Source organism: Heliangelus exortis, chromosome 1 (genome assembly GCF_036169615.1).
Source record: "Heliangelus exortis chromosome 1, bHelExo1.hap1, whole genome shotgun sequence".
NCBI classification, from domain to species: Eukaryota; Metazoa; Chordata; class Aves; order Apodiformes; family Trochilidae; genus Heliangelus; species Heliangelus exortis.
Genome location: NC_092422.1, coordinates 148,344,435 through 148,365,876, shown reverse-complemented (window position 1 = coordinate 148,365,876; position 21,442 = coordinate 148,344,435). Strand labels below are relative to the sequence as shown.

The window sequence follows — 21,442 nt, the reverse complement described above, 5'->3', positions numbered from 1 at the left end:
CTATATTCTCTCCTTATTTACTATATTGCAATTTATTTTCAGATTTCAGAAAAAAAAATAGACTTACTAATAAATTCACCTGTGAGTTTTACTTATCCAAAAACTGACAGAGCAATCTATATTATGGAACGGAAAGGGAAAACAAGGATATCTTCTAAGAAGGAATTCTTCATCCCACAGATATATATTTTTTAATAATAGCAATTTCTCTGTAAAGGATGAAATTACCCAGGTAACTATAATATTCTAATTTAAAATTCCAAAATAGGCTTCTTAGTCTCAAGTCCTTTGCTGACTTTTTTTGGTACTGGAAAATTGGAATTAACTCTTTCATCCAGAAATATTTATCCTTTAATTTTATCCAGTCTGTTTGGCTTTATCCTGTCTAGAACTATAAAGCATGGGATGACCACAGGAAGTCTAGTGTAATTACTCAAAGGTAGTGAAAATTTCACAACAGAAATCTTGATTTTTACAAGACATTCTTCACACAAGACATTTTTCAAACACACATTTGAGCTGGTTCTCTGAAACTTTCACTGTTATTCATATTGTTTTTGATGAGACCACTACCCTGCACCAACAACATAAAATGAGTGACGTCCTCACATTTTTTAGTGTAACACCTCTAACAAACCTTTTTTTCATAAATTCTTGTTCTCAAGACAAATCTGAAGCACCAAAGCTAGGAATTTCTATTTCTTATATGCAAAACTTGGTATGTCATAGGAAAACTCCAGCTTCTCCCTTTCTCAAGACTTACCATCTCCAAAAAGCTGTAGAATGGCAAGATCAACCTGGCGCTTCCAGCCTGAGTCCTTCTGGATGGCAATACCATAACCAGTGGAGGCAAACACTTTCCCACTCCCAATTGTCACCAGCTTGCAGCCTTCATCTCTGCCAGCCATGTAGTTTAGCACTGCTGCATCATAAATGAAAGCATCCAACTTCCTGCACGGGTGCAAGAAACAAGAAGGGTATAGTACAGAAAAGACAGAATCTGTAGGAGTTCAACGGAGATGTTGTGTAATTAAGGCAGAAATTAACCTCTTTCAGTTAGACTACAACAGTTTACATCCTCACTTTGATCAGAGCCAACTAAAGTCTGGGCCTAGAACTTACAGGTGAAGCTAGATTGTAAATTAGGACTGTTTATTTCTTTCGTACCCTTTGATAATCATAATTTCTGATCCGAAAGAAAATCTGGAATACAAACACCCTGCAAGATAATGATGAGTGAAGAGGAAGCCAAGGGCACCCATAGTGCTAAGAACAGCTTATATTTCTGTACTGCCTTTCATCTCAAAGGAACTTAGGATGATTTATAAAATGTATCAATATTACATTGCAAAGAAGGGGTTGAAGTAAGGAAAATATTCTCTCTGATTCAAACTGCTGCTATGACTTAGCTGAGCAAAATGTGATTATTTTCAAATTAAATACAGTCAGGACACCATTTTTAACTCCTCACTTACTGTAAAAAGCACTACTGGATATTTATGAATGTCAAGTGGCTATGATACCAACTTTATGTTTTACATTGATAAGGCAGCTCTTTGATAAAGAGTGCTTAGCTGAAAACCACAAGAAAAATTCTGTTTCAACATAGAGAAATCTCTATTATGCCCTGAGATGTGTAGACAACAACACAGGCTGATAAGAACCTTCCTCTTACTCCAACAAATTTATGTGGGTGTAGGGGGTACTCTCAGGGTGTTGCATCTTCCACATAGCCACAGACAGCCAATGAGTAAAACCTCTCACTAGATCTGAAATGAAACACTGTTCAATAAAAGACCAAAGACCTTCCACCTTGCATATTCTCACACCCATGCCATCTTTTCAGTCCACCTCCTGTACATGTATTTCCAGTGTGGTGAAAGTGCATATCTGTGGGGAAGAGAGTCCAAAGGTGGATATGAAGCTGGGATGACATCTACTGCAAGAGACGAGCTCTATTTCATCCCTATATTTCCAGGACAGAGCATATTTATTTCCTGGATGATGACTATCCTGGCAAATGTACCTTCCCAGGACGGCATCCAACAATGGTACAATCATTTATAATGGGCTGTGTGCTGTCAAACAGGTTTAGGAATATTAAGTTAATCTAGCAATTAAATTGGCTGAACATCTTCATTCGCGCTTTGGAATGAACATTCCCATAAGAGTGCAAGACAAGTGTAAGCTAGAATAGTTTTTTTTTCACTGGGGCTGGGCTCTGACAACCAAAATGGTCACCTCTAGGAGAAGGTTGTTGAAGAAGAAGGCAAAAGCTTGCAAAATGTCATTTTAACTTTGCTCCTTTACAGACTCACTGCCGCTAAAATAGAATGAGCTATTCAAACATATTCTTTCCTAATGATTTTCCCCACACCCAAATTACCCAAGGAAATTCTGCCATTCTATATACTTTTTTTATTATTCAAACAACATTTTGTTAAGCTCTTGATACTAAAATATCCCAGAGAGAAGAGCTACTTCCAAATTATTTGCTTCAAGCACACCTTCCTTTACACTATATTAGCTAGTGATACACTGGGGTGGGATTAGTCTGACAAGGATTGTTTCAGCTTCCTAATTAACATAATCTTTTATACACAGAAGGAGGGAAAACAAAGGAATTTTCAGATTACAATACAAATGCTATGAAAAAATCTTTGTCCACAGAGGTTTTTTCCTATGAATGCATAAAGACCCACCATCATGAAACAACTTGGTGAAGCAAGTTCTTAGGGACTAACATACACAAGGCTAACATATACAAGCATACAGAAGATCCTCTTTTTTATCTTTTGTTTGTTTTTCTGTTTTTCTTTTTCTTTTTTTTTTCTTTTATAGCCTATAAACACAGAAAAAAACAGAAAATCTAGTGCAGATACTAATAGAAAAGCTTGGCTAAGAGAACCACAGAATTATTCTCCTGTGCTGCATGTGGTCTTAGTATACTTTTGACCGTGGAACAATAATGGAGACTCATTTTTCACACATAATTTCCACAAAAAAATTTTCTAAACAAGCATGCAAAGTAGTCTGGTTTCTGTGTCAAGTAAGCATGGAAGAAGAAAGCCTCACCCAGTCTTCAGTGAGAACAGTGCATCATCCACCCCTCTCTGATTGAACTTCACCATATAGCTGTGCATTTCAGGGTAGTTGTTGCGAATGTTCCTTTCTGTGCTGCCATTGGGAACCGTCCCAAAGCGGAAAGGGGGTGAGAAGTCATTGGGTTTCTGGAACTGGAGAGACAGAAACAGAACATTTCTCACAACCTTTCAGCAAGAAGTAGTCGTCTGAATGGGAGAACACACTCTCCTCAGAAGGTTTTATTTTACTATCTTGTAGAAAACATTGTTAAGAAGATGGTATATTTCACTGTTTTCACACACAAACACCTCTTCTTAGTGTCTGAGAACCAAGAAATGAATCTAAGCAATCCAGACTTTCTGTCTACTCTGGATTAAGTGCATAAAACATCCAGTAACCAAACACTAAAAGAAAGTTAAATAAGAGAAAAAAGGAAAGGAAAAAATTCACAGAAGCTTTGGAACACAGTCAAGGAAAGAATTTTCAATAAAATCTATGTGCATTTTACCCAAAAATTGTGATTTAATTTTTAAGAAGTACCTTTTTCAGCTCTGTAGATGCCTTTGAAGTTCCTGACTCTGAGTAAAGTAGAAAAGTAATGGAGATGCAGCTCAGAACACCTGACACCCGCTTCACCATATGAATGATCAGCTTTCAAACTTTTGGGCAAATGTCCCAAATGAAATGCTATTAGTGCTACAAGTCACTAATAACATTTGATGCTCAGAACAGAGTTGGCAGAATACTCCAAACCTTTTGCTGCTCCCAAGAAATACATTCATCATAACATTCCCTTACGGCTCCATGGCTTTGAGATTTTATGTGCCACTTGCTTAACTCAGGCCATAATCAATGCTCTCTGGGGGTTTATGAGCAGTAAAATTTAGACTGTCAATTACCAAGACTGCTTAAAACCTCTAGAACCAGCAGACAGGAAGAAGTACAGAATTTTAAGCTAAGAAGTGAATAAGCAGCAAAGAAAAAAGATGCAGAGGTAGGTTATAAAGAGGGAAGCCCCCTCTTCCCTTGATGTATCAAGCTGCAGTTTGCCTGGTGCTAATTCCTGACTCCCAGCTGTGACTGTATATTTGGATGTTCTTGAGAAGCATGCTAACAACATGCTAAGTGTCAGACCAAATCCATTTGACAGCAACAGTTCACCTGGTAGATGAATACATGCAATCATGTCCTACCATTTTCTATATTGGAAATGTGGCTGCAATCTATAGATAGAGCTCAAAAAACCATGCAGATGAGGCTTGTTCTTGAGCTCTGCTCAAAGCCATTTTGGAACCTGGTCAACTCAGCTGGGGAGGCCAAAGCCACTAAACCAGGGTATCTCATTCACAACATCCCAGTGACAAGGCCAACCAGGAGCTGTGCCTGTGGGTAGGTGGAGGCACCATTCACATCGCCTGTTTCTCTGTACCAGGCAACTCACCTGGCTCTGCAAGGAGTCACTTCTCCAGTTTGGATGGCAAGATGGGCTGGTTTGTATGGGCACACATCAATATGTGAGAGAACAAACGTCCTACTGCTTTAAGCCAATAGAAAATAGCAGGGCTGTTTTTTGAAACACAGCTTGGCACATCACCAAAAAAAAGAGGTTTCACATAGCATAAAACAGGCAGTAAGGTGGCTCTTAGAACCTTGTCACATCCCCTAGGGATGAAGACAAACTCATAGCTATCAAAACCTGTAATGAAAGCAAACTTTGATGGGAGAAAAATCACTGCAGCATGCTAAAATTATTCTTTTTTTACCAAGGTGATTATAGCAGCAGCTTAGGGGACCCATCACAAAAAGGACATTGCCATACCAGGCACAAAGGAACACAGTCTCTCCCCTAACACTCTGAAACAGGAGTTTGCAAAGTGTGAAACTTGCTTCTCCAGAGACTGCAGAACTAAGACTTTAGAGCAGGTGGAGCATCCCCCCATCCACACAGAGACTTCCAACAGACTACTTGCCTGACTATAGTGAGGCAGGGCTGTGATAAAGGAACTGATTCCACCTCTAAACTATTCTTTGTCCCTTCTGTGTTTGAGGGCCTATCTTAGCAGCCAGAGGTGAAAGTCTCCATATTTAATTTTTAACTTCCTGGGCAATCAAAACATAAATGAAAACATTCCCCTTTTCAACAACTGGAAAACCATTTTTCTAGAGCAGGAAGCCAGGGTGATGGCTCCTACAAAACCACATACCACTCATTCACTCACCATCCCTTGCCCTCTGCTCATTCCTCAGTCAGAACAGATCAGAAAAGACAAATTATTATCCACACAACCACATGCACAGACAATTCAACCATAGCCTGGTGGACAATGAGACAGGAAAGGATCTGTATAGGATCCACACCAGAGGTCTCTAGATTGAATGTCTAAGAGGAACACACATCCCCCACCACCGGGATTGGTGTTTGCAAAGCTGAAAGCAGTTGGTGCCCAGCTGACTCCACAGCCTACGGAGCCCAAGATAAGCATCTAACTTCTCCACATTTGAGAAGAAGTAGTGCTACTTGCATGCAGCTTTCTGGTAGGAGATGGCAAGTGAAAAATCCCCATGTTTGTTGCTCATAGGTAGGCACAAGGCATTCCAGAGATGAGAGGACAGATTTCCAGTGAGCTCTCCAGAGCCAAAAACTGGTGCATCTTTCTGAGCTCACTTCTGCTCAGACACACAGCACATACTGAAAGAGCAAGAAAACATACAATCCCAAAAATACATGGGAAGGAATGTGTTCTCTCCTAGCAATATAGTGGGGAAACATGTGGAGGATCTGGAGAAGATTCAAAAGGATGAAAGTCAATTGACACACTTTTGTCAACTAAGGAAAGCCACTTGTTTGTCCTCTCCCAAAGGCTGGGTAAGGGTTTCTGTATCAGAAGAGTCAGCCCTAGGGAAGCATGACACTTTGGCAAGCTGGTCTAGAAAGACATGGGGAGACATGAGACAGGAGCTGCAGCAAAACGCAGGGGCTATTACATGGAGGCAGCCTGTGCAGAGGTACTATCAATACCTCAGTAAATATCGGCAAAGGAATCAACCACAAATATTGATGAAAAGTGTCAGAATTTAGATTAATGAGAGAACTCTCCCATCATTTCCTGTACATGTTTCTCATGCCAGAGCCCTATGTCACAACTATTCTACCCTAGGCATCAGCAAAAAGGAGCCCTGTGAGGCTTTGGCAAAAAAAAAAAAAAATTGAAAAAAATGGTGATAACAGGTAAAGGGAAAGATATGCAACTGCACTAGTTGCTGAGCAAACCCTGCTGTGGAGAGTTACAGTGAGAGGCAAACAGGGCTGTAGAAGTTCCCCACTTGTAGGAGCCCCAGCTCACATTTCCCTGCAGCCCAAGCTCTGTCCTGCTGCCCTGCTCTCCCTACCACTAGAGGTGACTGCCTCGGGCTCAGCTTCAGCCCTGCACAGAGAAAGCCCCGGGTGGAGGTGTACTCCACCTGCAGCCTCCCACTCACTCACCATGGGGCCTCATTCAGGAGATGCTCCCCTTGTACCCAAGGTGAGGTGACACACTCTCATCCATGAGAGAAAGCCCTTATGGAGCTGGCTTCACATCAAATGTTGCAGGGGGAGATGGATGCTAGGGATGGGAGTGGGAAGCAGACATCAAGCATTGCCTGAAGGGCTGAGGTAGCTTTAGGACATGAGTCTGTGAGCCCAGCAGCTGCTCACTTCATCCCCTTGCTTCACAGATTGAAATCAAGAAGCACTAAGCCCAAATCACATCACGGCTTTGGGAAAGTGACCTCTCAGAGCCAGAGAGCAGTAATCTTCCTGCTCTGGAGACCGATAAACACACAGGCTGGGGGCTATTAGCACATTCAGAGTGGAGAGCCCCTTTCCCACTTCCCCTCACAACTCGCCCTGAGAGCTGTCGGCAGCAGCAGCACGAGCAGTGTAAGTGACTTGTCTGGCAGAGCTGTTCCATTAGCAATTTGGAGCCGTGCCGTGCAGAAAGCGGCATTGTTCTCAGATGTGCGAGTATCAATCTGCATAATGAAACAGGTGGTAGGAGCTCTTCTCATTCAGGCAGCCACAATTGGAGAGGATTCAGGGATGAGGGGAAGGGGGTATGTCTAATTGGCCACAATTAATTTGATGGGAATTTTTTTTTTTCAATGCATTGTCTATCACCAAATGGCTCCTACAGAAAAGCGCATCTGCACTTATTTATCTGCCTGATGTAGACCCTGTTTACACTGTAAAGTGTTTGCCAATAGCATTGAAAGCAGTTTCCCAAACTCAGCAAGCTCTTGCAACAAAAAAGGGTCTTTTTTATCAGTCAATTTACTTTTAGACTGCTTTTAAAAAAAAAAAAAAAAAATTAAAAATACCCTGTTGGATAGCTTCTCTGAGAGGACGCCTTTCACTTTGTGAGGTCCAGACTCTCAGTTTAAATATTCTACCACAGGAAGCTCCATATCTCCAACACACCAAAATAAGGCCACAGATTCAACTCCTTTGTTAGCTGCATCCTAATGAGCTTGAGTCCATATTACATCACAGAATCATGGGATAGTTTAGGTTGGAAGGGACCTTAAAGACCACCTAGATCCAAGTCCCCTGCATGGAAAGGGACACTTCCCACTGGAACAGGCTGCTCAAAGTCCCAACTAACCTGGCCTTGAACACTTCTAGGGATGAGGCATCAAAACCTTCACTGGGCAACCTGTTCCAGTGTCCCACCACCTTCATGGTAAAGAATTTCTTCCTAATGTCTAACCTAAATCTACTCTCTTTCATTTTAAAGCCATTATCCTTTTTCCTGTCAGTACATGACTTTGTAAAATGTCCTTCCCCAGCTTTCCTGTAGCCACTTCAGGTGTTGAAAGGCTACAGTAAGGTCTCCCTGAAGCCATCTCTTCCCCAGGCTGAACAACCCTGATTCTCTCAGTCTGTCTTCATAGAAAAGGAGCTTAAGCCCTCTGATCATCACTATGGCCTTCCTTTGGATTTACTCCAGGAGATCCATGTTCTTCCTGTACTGGGTGCTCCAGAACTGGGCACAGTACTCCACGTGGGGTCTCAGGAGAGAGTGGAGTGGGAGAATCACCCCCCTTGACCTGCTGGCCACACTTCTTTTGACACAGCCCAGGACAGAGTTGGCTTTCTCTGGGTTCAGTTCATTTGCCCAAGTTGAGATGCCCCAGGGAATTTCACTCTGAGAGCCAGTCCTGCACAGGACCCTGTGCCAGATTTGACAGCCACCTGGCTGAGGGTATTTTGCATACTCCAGAGCACATGAATTGGCTCAAGATATCTGTGTTTGCACTGCTGAATCCAGCCACTGGACCATTTGGCCCTCAGGACAGTTTCTCCCACCAGAAGTACTATTCACTGCAATTCACCCCTGTGGAGAGCAGACATCCCAAAGTGCCCAATACTTTCTAGAACCTGATCACCAGGGCATCACTCTCAACCTTTTGGACTTGTCTGCCTCAACTATTTGTGCAGGCACCTATAAGCCGCACTCTGCTCGCTCTTTTGGCGGCCATGCAACAATTCTGTTGCAGCACAGGGAAAATATCTTTTAAAAAGATGGCACTTATTAGTGAGCTGCAACGTAAGATTTAGTAACACTGGGCTAGAAAAGCAAAGCCATGCTCCAGTGCATAACTTTAGCACAACCTCTGCATTTCACAAAGATTCCTGATTGTCCCCTCTTGCTGTGGTTCAGCTGCATGTCACTGCAGTCTGCTTGCACCTTTCTTCATTGCCTGACAATCAAGCCAGGCTGTTTGCACAAGTGGTTCACACACTACTTGTTAAAAATTAGAGTATGTCAATGGTTCTCAGTGAAATCTAAGGTAGCTCCATGCCTATACTTAATTCTTGATAGATTACACATCTCCACAGAAGCATGTCTTGCCCTCACTGCCTTGCTTCTCTGTCCTCTGGTTCAGCCAGGAAAATAATTCCTTAACAGCTAATGGCTGACTCGCAAAGCTAATGGCTCACTCTCATCCTTTCCTACCCCCAAAATATTTTATTTTTGTTCCCAAGCTGCATCAGGACTTGCCTTTGGTTGGTGGACACGCTCTCCACCTCCACTGTACCAAGAACAATCTCACCAAGACATCAAGATGCCAAGAGAACATTACACTAAAAAAATCTTGTGTCAAGAAAACAAAAGCATTGCTAGTGAGAATTAAGGCTCATTATTAATCTCTCTAGTGCCTCTTTATGTGGTATCCTTTTCCTTCTGTCCTTTAGTTTTGTCATCTGCAGCCTGCAAGATCTTCAAAGCTGTAACTCCGTCCTGATCTGCATTCAGGTGGTGACAAGTTTGTTTCTGGAATATCAATCAACACCACCAGTACCATCTTTATTGTATTTTTACTGTGTTCTTTTCTTTATCCAGCTTGATCAGGCACACAGGCACATTCAGAGAACTGTGCCTCATGTGGAGCCTGCTCTACTGGTATGTTGGCACAGGGCACTTCTATATTGCTACAGTAGCATTCCAGCTAGGAATTTGCCACCCAACAGCACAGGCAGAAGATCATACTGCAAACCTAAATCATAACACTGATACAGTAAACTGGAAGGAGAGCAGATTAAAGAGACTGTGCTGCATATTACTCATGAATCTCCTGTACAAGATACTTTGCAAGCTTTATTCCTAAACCATTTGTCTCCCCTCTGCACAGTCACCTAGTTTTGACATTACAGACATCTTTTATTCTTAAGGTGGAAATCACAGACATTTCTAAGCAAGTACAAGTTTTCAGAACCTCCTTTTACCCAAGCTCTGATTTCTTCTCTTCTTCTGCATTCCCTCACAATATCACCATCCTGAGCAGCAGCTGGGACTCCTCAAAGCTCAGAATCCAGTTGCCACATCAGCTCTTACTGATTGTTCACTCCAGTCACAGAAATTAGTCCTAAGGTTGCAGTGGCAAAAAAACCAACCCAGTTCCTTGTCTTCTCCAGTCAAATGACACGTGCCTTGATTTACAAACATACAAAATCAAAAAAAGGGAAGGGAAGGGAAGGGAAAGGAGGAGAAAGGGAAGGGAAGGGAAAGGAAGGGGGAATGAACAGTATCAAATCCAGTATAAGTCAGTTTTGGGAGGGCATAAAAATACCTTGTGCTCCCTCAGACTTTGACTTTGTGGCTTATCTTATTATTCAATACCCAGTGATGTTTCAAATTCTTGGGTCTTGCTTTGCATAGTGCTTTCACCCATGAATTCCTCTAGATAAGTCTGAGAAAGGAGTTATCAGTCAGAGCAGCTGACTGCAGCAAAGTTGGCAAAGAATTAGATTAAAGTCACTTTTAAAGGAAGATGTAGGGAGGCTCAGACCCACAACCAAGAAGAAAACTACTATGAATGTCTGAAGGTGAAACAGGGACACATGTGGGTCAGGGGTGGGAACAGAGCAACCTAGAGACAATGGGAGGGGAGAGGGGAGGGCAGGTGAAAGCAAAAGAAAGGCATTCAAATATAGCAACTTTAAAAATAGTTGCCCTTGTAAATAACTGAGATGAAAGCAGAGACCCGGTTGGTGGAAGAAGCCACCATCACATGCAGTTATTGCCAGAGCAATGCACACGGTAGGACTGTGCACCCTCTTGTTGAGCTGGATTGCTATATTCTGGTCTGAAAAGCTTGACTGAAAACCTTGGGCAGCGTAGCATTGCCCCAAACAGATGGCATTCCAGGGGTCTCCCATCTCCCATAGCTAGACCTTGACCCCACATGCTGGGATCATACTGGCTTTCTGCTGACCCAGTCATTACAGATACACCAGGCTTGTGGGGTGGCTCTAGGATCACAAGTGGACAGAGCCCACCCATCATCAACATCCAGGCATCTCCTGGGGCTGCCAAGTGCATAAGCATTACACAGAGTCTGTGAAGCTTCTCAACCCAAAAAGTAGCACTGAGGCTTTAAAAAATTCCTCAGGACCCAGGCGGGCTATAGGCTTCATGTCAGTCACACTCTTAGCTGTCCCCCAAGCCTTAACAGAGAACAACATCTGTAGTGGAATCACCAAGTTTCACAAGTCAGAAATGAGAGTTTCTAGCACAGCCATAGTATTAGTAGGTGTGGTATCAGATGAGCACAGTCGTATTTGTTGCGATTAAATGGGCTATGGGATTTTAGCTACAGTACAGTTAACTTCTGCTTGCATGCATGGAGGTGGAGATGGAGAATATCTCATTATCCCAGTGTAAAATCATGCCATGTATTCCACCCTTGGAAAACAGCATCCTGGAAGCTAAACACAATGGGGCAAAAAGCATCTACTGAATAATCCCAGGCAGGAACAAAATAAATTAGTGCGGCAGAAAGACACCGGTTAGTACACTCATGTTACTATCATTAGAAGTGTAGATCTTCATTCAGAAGGAGAAAATTAACTGATGAAAAAGACCTTGAGAGGAGAAGTAGCAGCGAAGCACAGAGGAGCTTAAAATCTGCTTTGTTTGTGCTTGAGACAACTGGTAAGCAAATTATGAAACACTGAGAAATTCAGAGGGTGTAATTTGGTGGGGGGCAAAATTATTTTTTCATCCATTTTCACTAATAAAGGCAGGTCAGAGCCTCCTATCTTCTGAGTACTAATAGTAGCCAACCTGCTTCAGCACCTTGTATGTAGGTACCAACCACTGGGCAGAAGGGTGAAATCTTGCGTAAGTCTGGCAACCTTTCCAAAGACTTCACTGAGGCCAGAATTTTTATTGAAATTATTATAATAGCCTAGTCATCACCTCAGTGCAATTTCTTAAGCAACTCTGTAGGCAGGGAGGCAAAGCAAAAAGCAGGGAACTTGAGGCAGGGCAGCTGGGGAATCTTAGTACCATGGGGGAAGTGGGGGACAAAGCCTTCCTTTAGTCTTCTGTGGAAAGTTGCCTCCCATCTGCAAGCTGCTAACAGCAGAGGAATGAAAGACATATGACCACCCTCTGAGTCCTGGGACACTGAAACAGGTACAGCTGGTGGGCCACCAGGACTCACAGAATTATGGAATGGTTTGGATTGGAAGGAATTGTAAAGATCATCTAGTTCCAACCCCCCTGTATGGAAAGGAACACCTCGCTCTAGAACAGGTCCCATCCGACCTGGCCTTGAACAGCGCCAGGGATGAGGCATCAAAAGCTTTCCTGAGCAGCCTGTTCCAGCATCTCACCACCCTCAAGGTAAAGAATTTCCTCCTAACATCTCATCTAAACCTACCCTCTTACAGTTTAAAGCCATTCCTCTTTTCCTGTCTCTACACATCTTTGTAAAAAGCCCCTTCTCAGTTTTCCCGTAGCTACTTCAGGTATTGGAAGGCGACTATCAGCTCTCCACTTCTCACCTTCTCTTTTCCAGAATGAACAATCCCAATTCTCTCAGCCTGTCTTCATAGGAGAGGTGCTCCAGCCCTCTGATCACTTTTGTGGCCCTTCACAACTCAGGAGAAATTTGACTTAGAATAGACAAAGACCTGGGAGAAGCAGGAATCCTTTCCACCTCGTGAAGTGAAAAGTGCCTAAAGAGATGCAACCTGCCAAATATTTATCATGTATATGTATGTTCCTATAACTTCAAAAGTAACAATTACTAGGCATAAGCAATGAAATGGTGAGAGGGAATCTATTTTTTTTTTTTAAATCTTGTAGAGCTCATCCTCCCATCCCCTTCCCCACCAGCAATTCAACCATGATTATTAAGATGAAGGAGGCCAGCTCCCATCTTTCAGGCTGCCAAATCCTGGTGGCAGAGCCATTGTCTTTTATTTGACTGCAGAGTGCCAAGTACACTTATGGCGTCGTATAAATAATAAATAAAAATATTCATTGCTTCTCTCTCCGTTGACTTATGCTGACGCAAGAAGCAGGACAATCCTTTGCTCCCCCCTTCCCTTCCCCCATTATGTAACTCTCTGAAGACAGTATTTTTCAGACTGCCAAACAATTAGCACAAAATTGACCAAATTTTCCCAGAGCCTCCAAGGGTTAGCTCCAAGAGACAGCTTAAAAGAAGAAAAAAAGGAATAGCCAGTGGTAGATGAAGCCTGGAAAAGGCCAGGAGAGCACGGCAGTGGCAATGCAAAAGCTGCAAGCTAAGGATGGTGCCAGAGCTCCATAGCTGACATCCCTCACCCAGCAGCTCCCATCCCTGCCACCAGCATAGCCCAAGTGGTTGCATTTCTCTCTTTCCAGCAAGGATGAATTAGGCCCACAGTCCAATTCTGAGTAACCCCTCCCCTGGTATCCTTCATGCTTAAGTTCCCTAAACTGCATTTTAACTGGTGCTAATGGTGAAGAGCCCCATTACAAATTTCTACTGCCATTAAATCCCTCCAGATCAACAGAAAAGGGAGAATCCTGAGAGACTGAGCCAAGGCTAAAGCATTGCACAGCCTCCTTACAGCTCTGTACTACACAGCTTAAAAAAAGAGGGAGAATGGCGAAAAAAGTAGGACTGAAGTGGGGGGAGAAAAAGCATGCTTGAAAACCCACTAACTTTAAACATTTATAGCCTTAAAACTACTGAATCACTTTTTAGCACACAGGCATAGAGGTTTGTTCCAATGATAGTCTGACTCTGAAGAACGACTAAATCTTTGATAAATGTACCCCTCTACAACTGCAAAAATTATTTGACGTCATATTTATGCACAAAATAAATGTAAGTCACTAGTTAGAAAGATCTATTGCTAACATATGATATTTTAATAGCTATTTATTAGTATAAAGATGTTAGTGTAATATGTAATTACACAGATATATATTGAACTATGTATTGCATTTGTAAATAGCTCATGCTATAGTAATTGATAATTACAAAGAGGTGCAGAGAAATCATCAGATTTTAAGGCATAAAATTTTAGACTATTAAGAGTTTTGAGTTTGCTACACCTCATTATAAGCCAATGTTTGTTACATTAAGCACTAGTTGATACAACTAGTGTTATATAGAAAGATTGTATTTAAGCAAAAGATAGAACATAGTTCACCTCATTTACAGGAAGATGTCCCCCCAGAGAATCACTGTGGACAGAAATCCAGCTCTATCCTATGATGTAAGCTCTGGGGGTTTGGGGACTTCCTGTTTTTTCAGTTTTTTAGTTTTTTGTTTTTCGTTTCTTTGTCAAGATAAGTGCATTGGACTCTGCATTAAAAAAAAAAAAAATAAAAAAATTCTGATTTATCACTGAAGGACAGAGTTGGAAGTGGCATGGTCTTATTTCTGTCTAGCTAATTCATATCTCCACAAAGGTCTCCTGACAATAAAAATCATACTGCTGCTGAAAGGACTGCATATTTTCTGCTTTTAGACACAGCCACATAAAACTTCCTTTGTATCATGCAGGAATGCGTGAAAGTACCAAGTTTGTTGATAGTAAATTCACAGTCCTGTGGAAGATTTGCACTGCTTCCAAGCCATTCAGTTAGACAATCCACCCAAAGACTGTACAGACCTTACAAGATACAAGACTGACCCTCACTTTTTGTACCCTTGCTGGTATCACCACTCTGCATCTTTCCTAGACTTCTCCAGGGCAGATATTTGTTGTACAAAAGCTGCAAGCTCAGAATACCATTAACTTCAATCATGTGAATAATAGACCATTGACTTTAATGTCACCACTCATGAGGTCCAAAGTTAAGCACATGCTTAAGTGTTCTGCATATCTGGGATTCTTGTATAATTTAGATTTAATGTGCCACAAAACACAATGTGGGAAATAATTCATTTTTCAGTTTCATGGCCAAGCATCAATTGATGCAGAAATACAGCAGATCCTTTTTTGCATGATTTTCAGTGAGACTTTTGTTTTGCCTGAACTCTTTCATTCACCTCAGAATAATGTGTGTTGCTTTGTATTCCAATTACCTCCTTCTGTCTCCTTCCTTTATTACAGAAAAAAAAAAAATTCCTTTTTTTTTAAATGTGGTTCAATTTGATGAGTAACGCCTTTAGAAAATGACAAGTCAAAAATACATGTCAGAAATATCAAACATAATTTTTTTTCAAGTATACTAAAGTGAGCAACTTTGGCAAAGATCAGAATTTCCCTCTTCCCTCTTCCACTCTCCCAAGATTTTTTTGTCATTAAAAATATTACCTAGTTTTGACTCCAAAACTTATTTTTTTAGAAAAAGAAACATATCAGTTGAAAAAAATAGCTAACCTATGCTGCATACAAACAGGCCTTTTGTCTCAACATTTCATTAACATCTTAAAAAGTAAATAAGTCAAATACATGTGAAATTTTCAGCAACCTCTATTAATCTGCAGGCACACAGGAAACCGATTCTCTCCTCTTCACATCAATTAGGAAATTACCATTTTGATACTTTACTAACTTCTGTGGCATTTTCAGCTAATTTATATGCATGGATACTATTTTATTATTATTAACCTACCGCATTCTGCATTATTTTATTTAAATGCCCTGCTGGCTGTCCACATTTTCTTTTACTCTGCACTACTGTATATGAATGGAAACTACGTATAGCTACTAGATTACTTCACACATTAGTTTGGTTTGTATAATCTTTCCTGAATTTATTGCCTTTGTTAGACTGAAATACCGCAGGCACTTGTTTCTCTAATGTGTCTGAAGCTCCCCCGTTACTAGAAATTGGGTTATACCTCCTGATTGGAGTCAGATGAAATCCAGACCCGGGAGCTGACTGCAGTATCCTGCGACAGGCTGCCTTACTAGCAGGGTTTTCACGGGAGGTCGGGGCCATAGCAGCCCCTACATGGACCCCAGATGGATGCAGCCTGACGATGCGTGCAAGGATGCTCCAGCTGGGCTGGGGGGCGTTTGCACTGAGGGGCAGAGCTCCAGCCAGCAAGCTGACCTGGACAGCATGACTCTACCCCTGCTAGGACAACATCCAGACACTCCACTGAACAAGTTGGGCCTGTGAAGGCAGTCGGTGCTGGTTTGGCATCTGTGCAGGAGGAGAGTTCTTTGGCACGCTGCAAGTGCGGGGAGCTGGAAGGGAGATGCTGTACAAGCAGCTCTGCCTGCAAAAGTGATGGGGCCAGTGCTCCTCCCTCAAACTGCCCATGGCAGCACCAGTGTTTAGAGCTGCAGCTTGGAATATGATTTAGCAGCTGCCAAGGGTTAATGTGCAAGAATCAACAACCGTCTTGGGGTGGGTTCTGAGGTCATCTCTGGCACCATTTTTGGGCCAGCTGAGCACAAAGGGATGGCTCTTTCCTGGGCTAGAGAGAGCATGGCAGAGGTCACTGTACTCACTACAGGGTACCTTCCAGTCACCCTCAGTCCAACCTACTACCCTGGCATGGAAGTGTCTGCTCCAGCCCAACTCAGCATGGCCTGCTCAAGCATACACACAGCACAGCAGGGACATGACATTAGTCACTGTCTTGCATGTCATTAGCAAGTAAATGCTGGGGCGCAGCCAAGACACCATCCAAATCCTCAGACAGTCCTTCAGCCCACTTTTCTGGGGAAGCAGTGGGTCAGCATCTGTAGACAACTCTTGGAGCAGCTTTTAAAGAAGAGGGTCCAAGGAGATCATCAGAGTTGCTGTCGCAGGGTGTAGCCAGCCTGACCTTGACAAGCGTTCCCCAGCCAGGCACAATAATGGATTTTGTGAGTGCATCTGGCATATTGGCTGCTGTACAGTGCCGGTGGGACACCTTCCCCAGGTACTGTCATGCTACAAAGACATTTGCAAGCAGATCTGGGTCTAGGCAAGAACTAGGAAGAATATTCCCTAAAATAACTAGTCCTTTGCTTGTCGGCTTGGATTACATCCTCTGATGACTCCTTGTGCTGGACACACGTAGCCTTGCCAGCTTATAAGGAGCCAGGAGGTTGATCTGCCTCCCTTCTGATGTGGACATCAGATTACACACTGGAGATAAAAGAGATGGGAAACTATAGCTGTTCCTCTGGGATGTCTGGAATTGGTCAGTGACTGTCTCCTTTGAAAGTCTGAACTAGCTAATTTAGGGGGGCAAGAAAAGAGAGGAAGATCACACTACACCTCCATCTCCCTTGGATGTAGCTGCACCCTGCATCCCAGCCAAGCAGTGCATTGAGGGGGTGAGTGAATTGCAAACAGTCTGCAGACTTTGGAAGAGGGAAAAGAGGAGACTCAAGACATTGAATTCCTCCTAACCAGGTCATCTTGAAGCAGTGAGACAGATGCCTGGGTGGTTTCTCTAAAATTCTGCAGAGCCTTCTGCTCATCCAGAGTGTGGTAATCCAGTAGCCCAGTAGATCAAGCTCATTCACTTTTGGATGGAGATATTCCCACTGGTCTTTATTCTCAAGAGGCAGCAGTTGGCCTTTAGTTTTTACCATCCAATTTTCATCTGTTTCTAGATGCTCTGGTAGGTTGTAATTTTATCCAAATGTTGCACTAACACTAGCAGCTCTGTTTGAGGCATACTACAACCATTTGAGTATGAACTGTGCCCTTTCTCTTCCCCATGAAACAAAGCACATGTGCTTTAGAATTGTAGAAGTAAACACAGATATGTTGGCAAAGAAAAGTAGAAGAAAATTACCTCAATCCAGTACACAAAGGTGGCCCTACAGTGAAATTGACAAAAATAAATGAAAAGACTTGTGTCCAAAGGCTCTGTGAAGCTCCAGGAATTATCACTTTCAATTGATATTTCATGCACATATCTCTGCAGGTATGAAGAATATCTTGAAAAACATTAAGAATGAAAGTGTGGCTCACTCCATGAGCCTGAAACTGTAGATCACAGGTATGAACTACCCCATCCTTCCAGTCTGAGGGTGTTACAGATTCTAAGGAGTCTCCACAACAATCTCCACCTGGGAGAAACGCATCCTCCCCCTCTACCTCAACACAGCACACTGCAAATGTGGAGACAGCATGAACCAAATTGAGGTTGAAACTAAAACAAATAACAGGAGTCTCTGTCATATTTCATTCCAGGGAAAAAAAAAACCAAACCAAACCAAAACAACAAAAAAACATCAAAAGAGAAAAAAAAACAAACCCTCTTAAAAATTAATCCACCTCAGAATTTCCAGCCTACTGCACAGGGCACTGTATACACAGGGGGCCTGGCCATGATTTATTTCTAGACTATGATGGGGGACACAAAAGACAGTAACTGTGACTCGTCTAGCAGTGGCAAACTGACACTTGCAGTCCCGTTCTTGCTATATGTGTGACCTATTGCTATGTGAATGTCCTACAACAGTATGACCCCTTAAGCAGCCCCAGTAATTGAGAAACAAATTCAGCATGGGCAATCAAGCCTCACAACACTCTATTCTGTGTGAGTAACCTCACCAAAAACCAAAAATAAAGCAATGTGCAAAGCTTCAGACCTACATGAACCAAACAGTGCTGCCCTCCCTGCATGCACGAGCAATCTCCTCAAAATTCTCAGTGGCCAGAGCCCAGAAAAAAAAAAATGCTCTGCAAGGACAAAACACAGTGCATGTAAACAAGACAGAAAAATACACTCTGAATAGGAAACAATTTCTTGTGCTAAGCTTCCAAAGGCCTTGAACAAATTACAATATAACTTCAAACGCAAGCATTAGTAAATCATCAAAGCCAAATCATTTGCCCCCATGGGCAGAACTTGTTCCCATAATAAACTAACAGATCATATTTGCTAGCCTAAAGGACAGCATTCTCACACAGATCAATTATTTCACCCTGAAAAAAACAGGTTACAGCCATTACACACTTTGTCTTCAAAGCTCCATCAATTTATTTCTTGCTGACAATCAAGGTACAGTTTGGGATCATGCAAGAAAGCACAGTTCAGTTCTGCTTCTAATTCATTCTTGAAGTCCTTAAAACATGTAAAAATTGAACCAAATACCAACAAAGAGCAATACTGCTATTTAAACTAGGAAAAACCCTGTATACTTTCCCAGTAAATGCAAAGAAGAGAGAGGGAAGTAGCCTCTTCTATGGAGAAGGCTGTTTTGGAGGGTTGAGTGGATCCATTACCTTTTTGTCGCTCAAGCCAGACACCTGGTCCACGTATTCCTCTTGGATCATGAAGGCAGCCAGGTTGGCAGTGTAGCTGGCCAGAAAGATGACAGCGAAGAAGGCCCACACCGACACCATGATCTTGCTAGTGGTACCCTTGGGATTCTGCACTGGCACAGAGTTGTTGAACACCAGCCCCCACAGCAACCAGATAGCTTTGCCAATGGTGAAAGAGGGACCTCCGGGCTCTGGAATGATTGAGAGACACAATCCCAGAGTAAGTGGTCTGCATTTATATTCGTATATGCATCTTCACTTCAGAGTTTAGAGCAGTATCTCCTCACACATATGAGATGAATGTCTGCAGCTATGCTCCTCTATGTTCATGGAGTTAGGAGTTAGTACACTTGACAAGGTGTAACCCTAAAAAATTATTGCTTTAAAAATGTCCTCAGGCATCCATACTTATTCTTTCTCAAAGACTTCCCCTGAAACCTTTTCTGTATCTGATTGGAGTACCTAAAAGCCCAAACATTCCATTTTTGTTCAAGTGTTGTCACCAAAAATACTGTTTGCTCAGAAAAATTCTATCTTCATTTCTAGCTATTCAACAGTGACGTCGTCCTTGAAGTTTCAGCATACACTTGTGCAAAACAGCCTTGTACATGTACAGGTGCAAGGAAGAGCACCATCTGAAATACCAGGGCTCCACAAATGCCTTTGCAAGAGGGTTTTATTATCTGTTGAAGACGCACAAGCCAGAGAAGAACGTAGCTCCTTCTCTTTATGTTCTGTGTCTAAGGTATGCACCAGTGATATATACTCTGGTCTATCTCAGGAAATTCTGCGGCTCTGCCCAGACAGTCCAGGAGCAGATCTAGTGTTTTAAAAGCTATTTTTCTCTTATTCACTTTTCAGTGAGGAAGCTCACTCATATTCTAAAAGCTGTGTGTGCTCATGAAACACTAGGCCTGAAAACTTGTGAAATCCTGCCTGTATCCCAGGAGTGTCATACACCTGGCATATGCTGGCTACATCAGTGGGAATGCAAATCAAAATTTACTCAACTTTAGCACATGAGGAGCTGTCAGGAGACAGCAGATGTAATTACTCTGTGGATTCTGCTTCCTACACCAAGACGAACCTCTTAGGACAACAGCCCTCTGGCACAGTTCAAGAGTCTGTCACTTATCAAATGGTGCCAGCCTGGCTCTGCAACCTTTTGGGTTGGCATCCCATGTTTTATCTCCTCCCTTGGGTAGGCTGACTGGTGCCTAGAGCTGCTGCCTGTGGTTAAGGCTGGCTCCAGGAAAGAAAGAAATGGGAAGAAACTTTTGACACTCCTCCAACCCCCTGAGCAGGGAACAGCACACAACATCTGACAGCACTGAGTTACTCTAAATACAACTGAAAGGTGCAAAGGGCTCATTTTGCACCCTGGGAACTGCACACCAAGTTCGAAGCAGAATCACCACCTGGCAAAACTGAGGCCCTGAGATGCCAGGGAAAAACAGTTGCTGTAAAAAACATGGTTTAGCAGTCCTTGTCTTTTTACATGCTGAAGTGGTAGCTTTATATCCTTGGCCACCTAATGAGCCCCAAAACACATGAGCCTGCAAGTCATCAGTGGGAACTATAAAGTGTAATGTAAACTTCAGGAGTTTTGTCCTAAACTATTCCTCTCTCACTGATCACCTCATATGTTTTCACACTCTGTCAGCCACAAATCAGGAAAGCATTGGGAGCCTCCAATCCACACCAAGCTTAGAAACCTTCTGAGCCCTCCAACTTTGAATTGTCCAACAATAACTTAACATCATTTAGGGGCTAGATCAGGGAATGCCTGCCTGACCCTGGAGAGAATATCTTGGTGCCATAAGGAGAAAATGCAGGTGCAGAAGGCAGGGGTATTCTGTCACAGACTAGTTCAAATGCAGCCAAAGTAATATTAGCCATTACCAATATGAACATTAGTTCATTACCAAATAAACATCACAGTCTCTGCAGCAGATTTCTGCATCTTCATGTTACATCTGTCAGGGATAATATCTGCCTGATCATGCAGTACTGTTCAAAATTACTCAGAAATATTGATACTTGCAGCTGCAGTTCCCCTAACTGCACAACTGTCCACCTGCACAAAGAACTGCTTCCAGTTCCACATCTGTTTTAATATTTTTCAGGAGATTCACACATTCAGTATTTACTGAATTCACAACAATTTACTGATTCACAACAGTATTTACTTGTGCATGCAGATCCATGTGGTTATGCTCAGTTGCCATAAAGACCCTACGTAGTTCCATGTTGAGAGAAATTCTCCACTTCCCCATATATGTGGTTCTGCTTGCATTCTCATTAACACTTTTTTTAATGCTCTTCTCTAGTGTGATAAGCACTAGATTAGGGAGAAA

General features: G+C 42.5%; 1 protein-coding gene across 1 annotated transcript in view; it reads right to left on the bottom strand.

Moving 5' to 3' along the window:
* Positions 1-21,442, bottom strand: part of GRIN2B (glutamate ionotropic receptor NMDA type subunit 2B) — a 209,623-nt gene that overhangs the window by 6,205 nt on the left and 181,976 nt on the right. The window contains exons 9-11 of the mRNA XM_071732697.1: positions 19,047-19,276; positions 3,076-3,236; positions 764-951 (exon numbers count right to left, since the gene is read on the bottom strand). Coding sequence (XP_071588798.1) covers positions 764-951; positions 3,076-3,236; positions 19,047-19,276 — 579 coding nt within the window. The remainder of the gene's footprint in view (positions 1-763; positions 952-3,075; positions 3,237-19,046; positions 19,277-21,442) is intronic.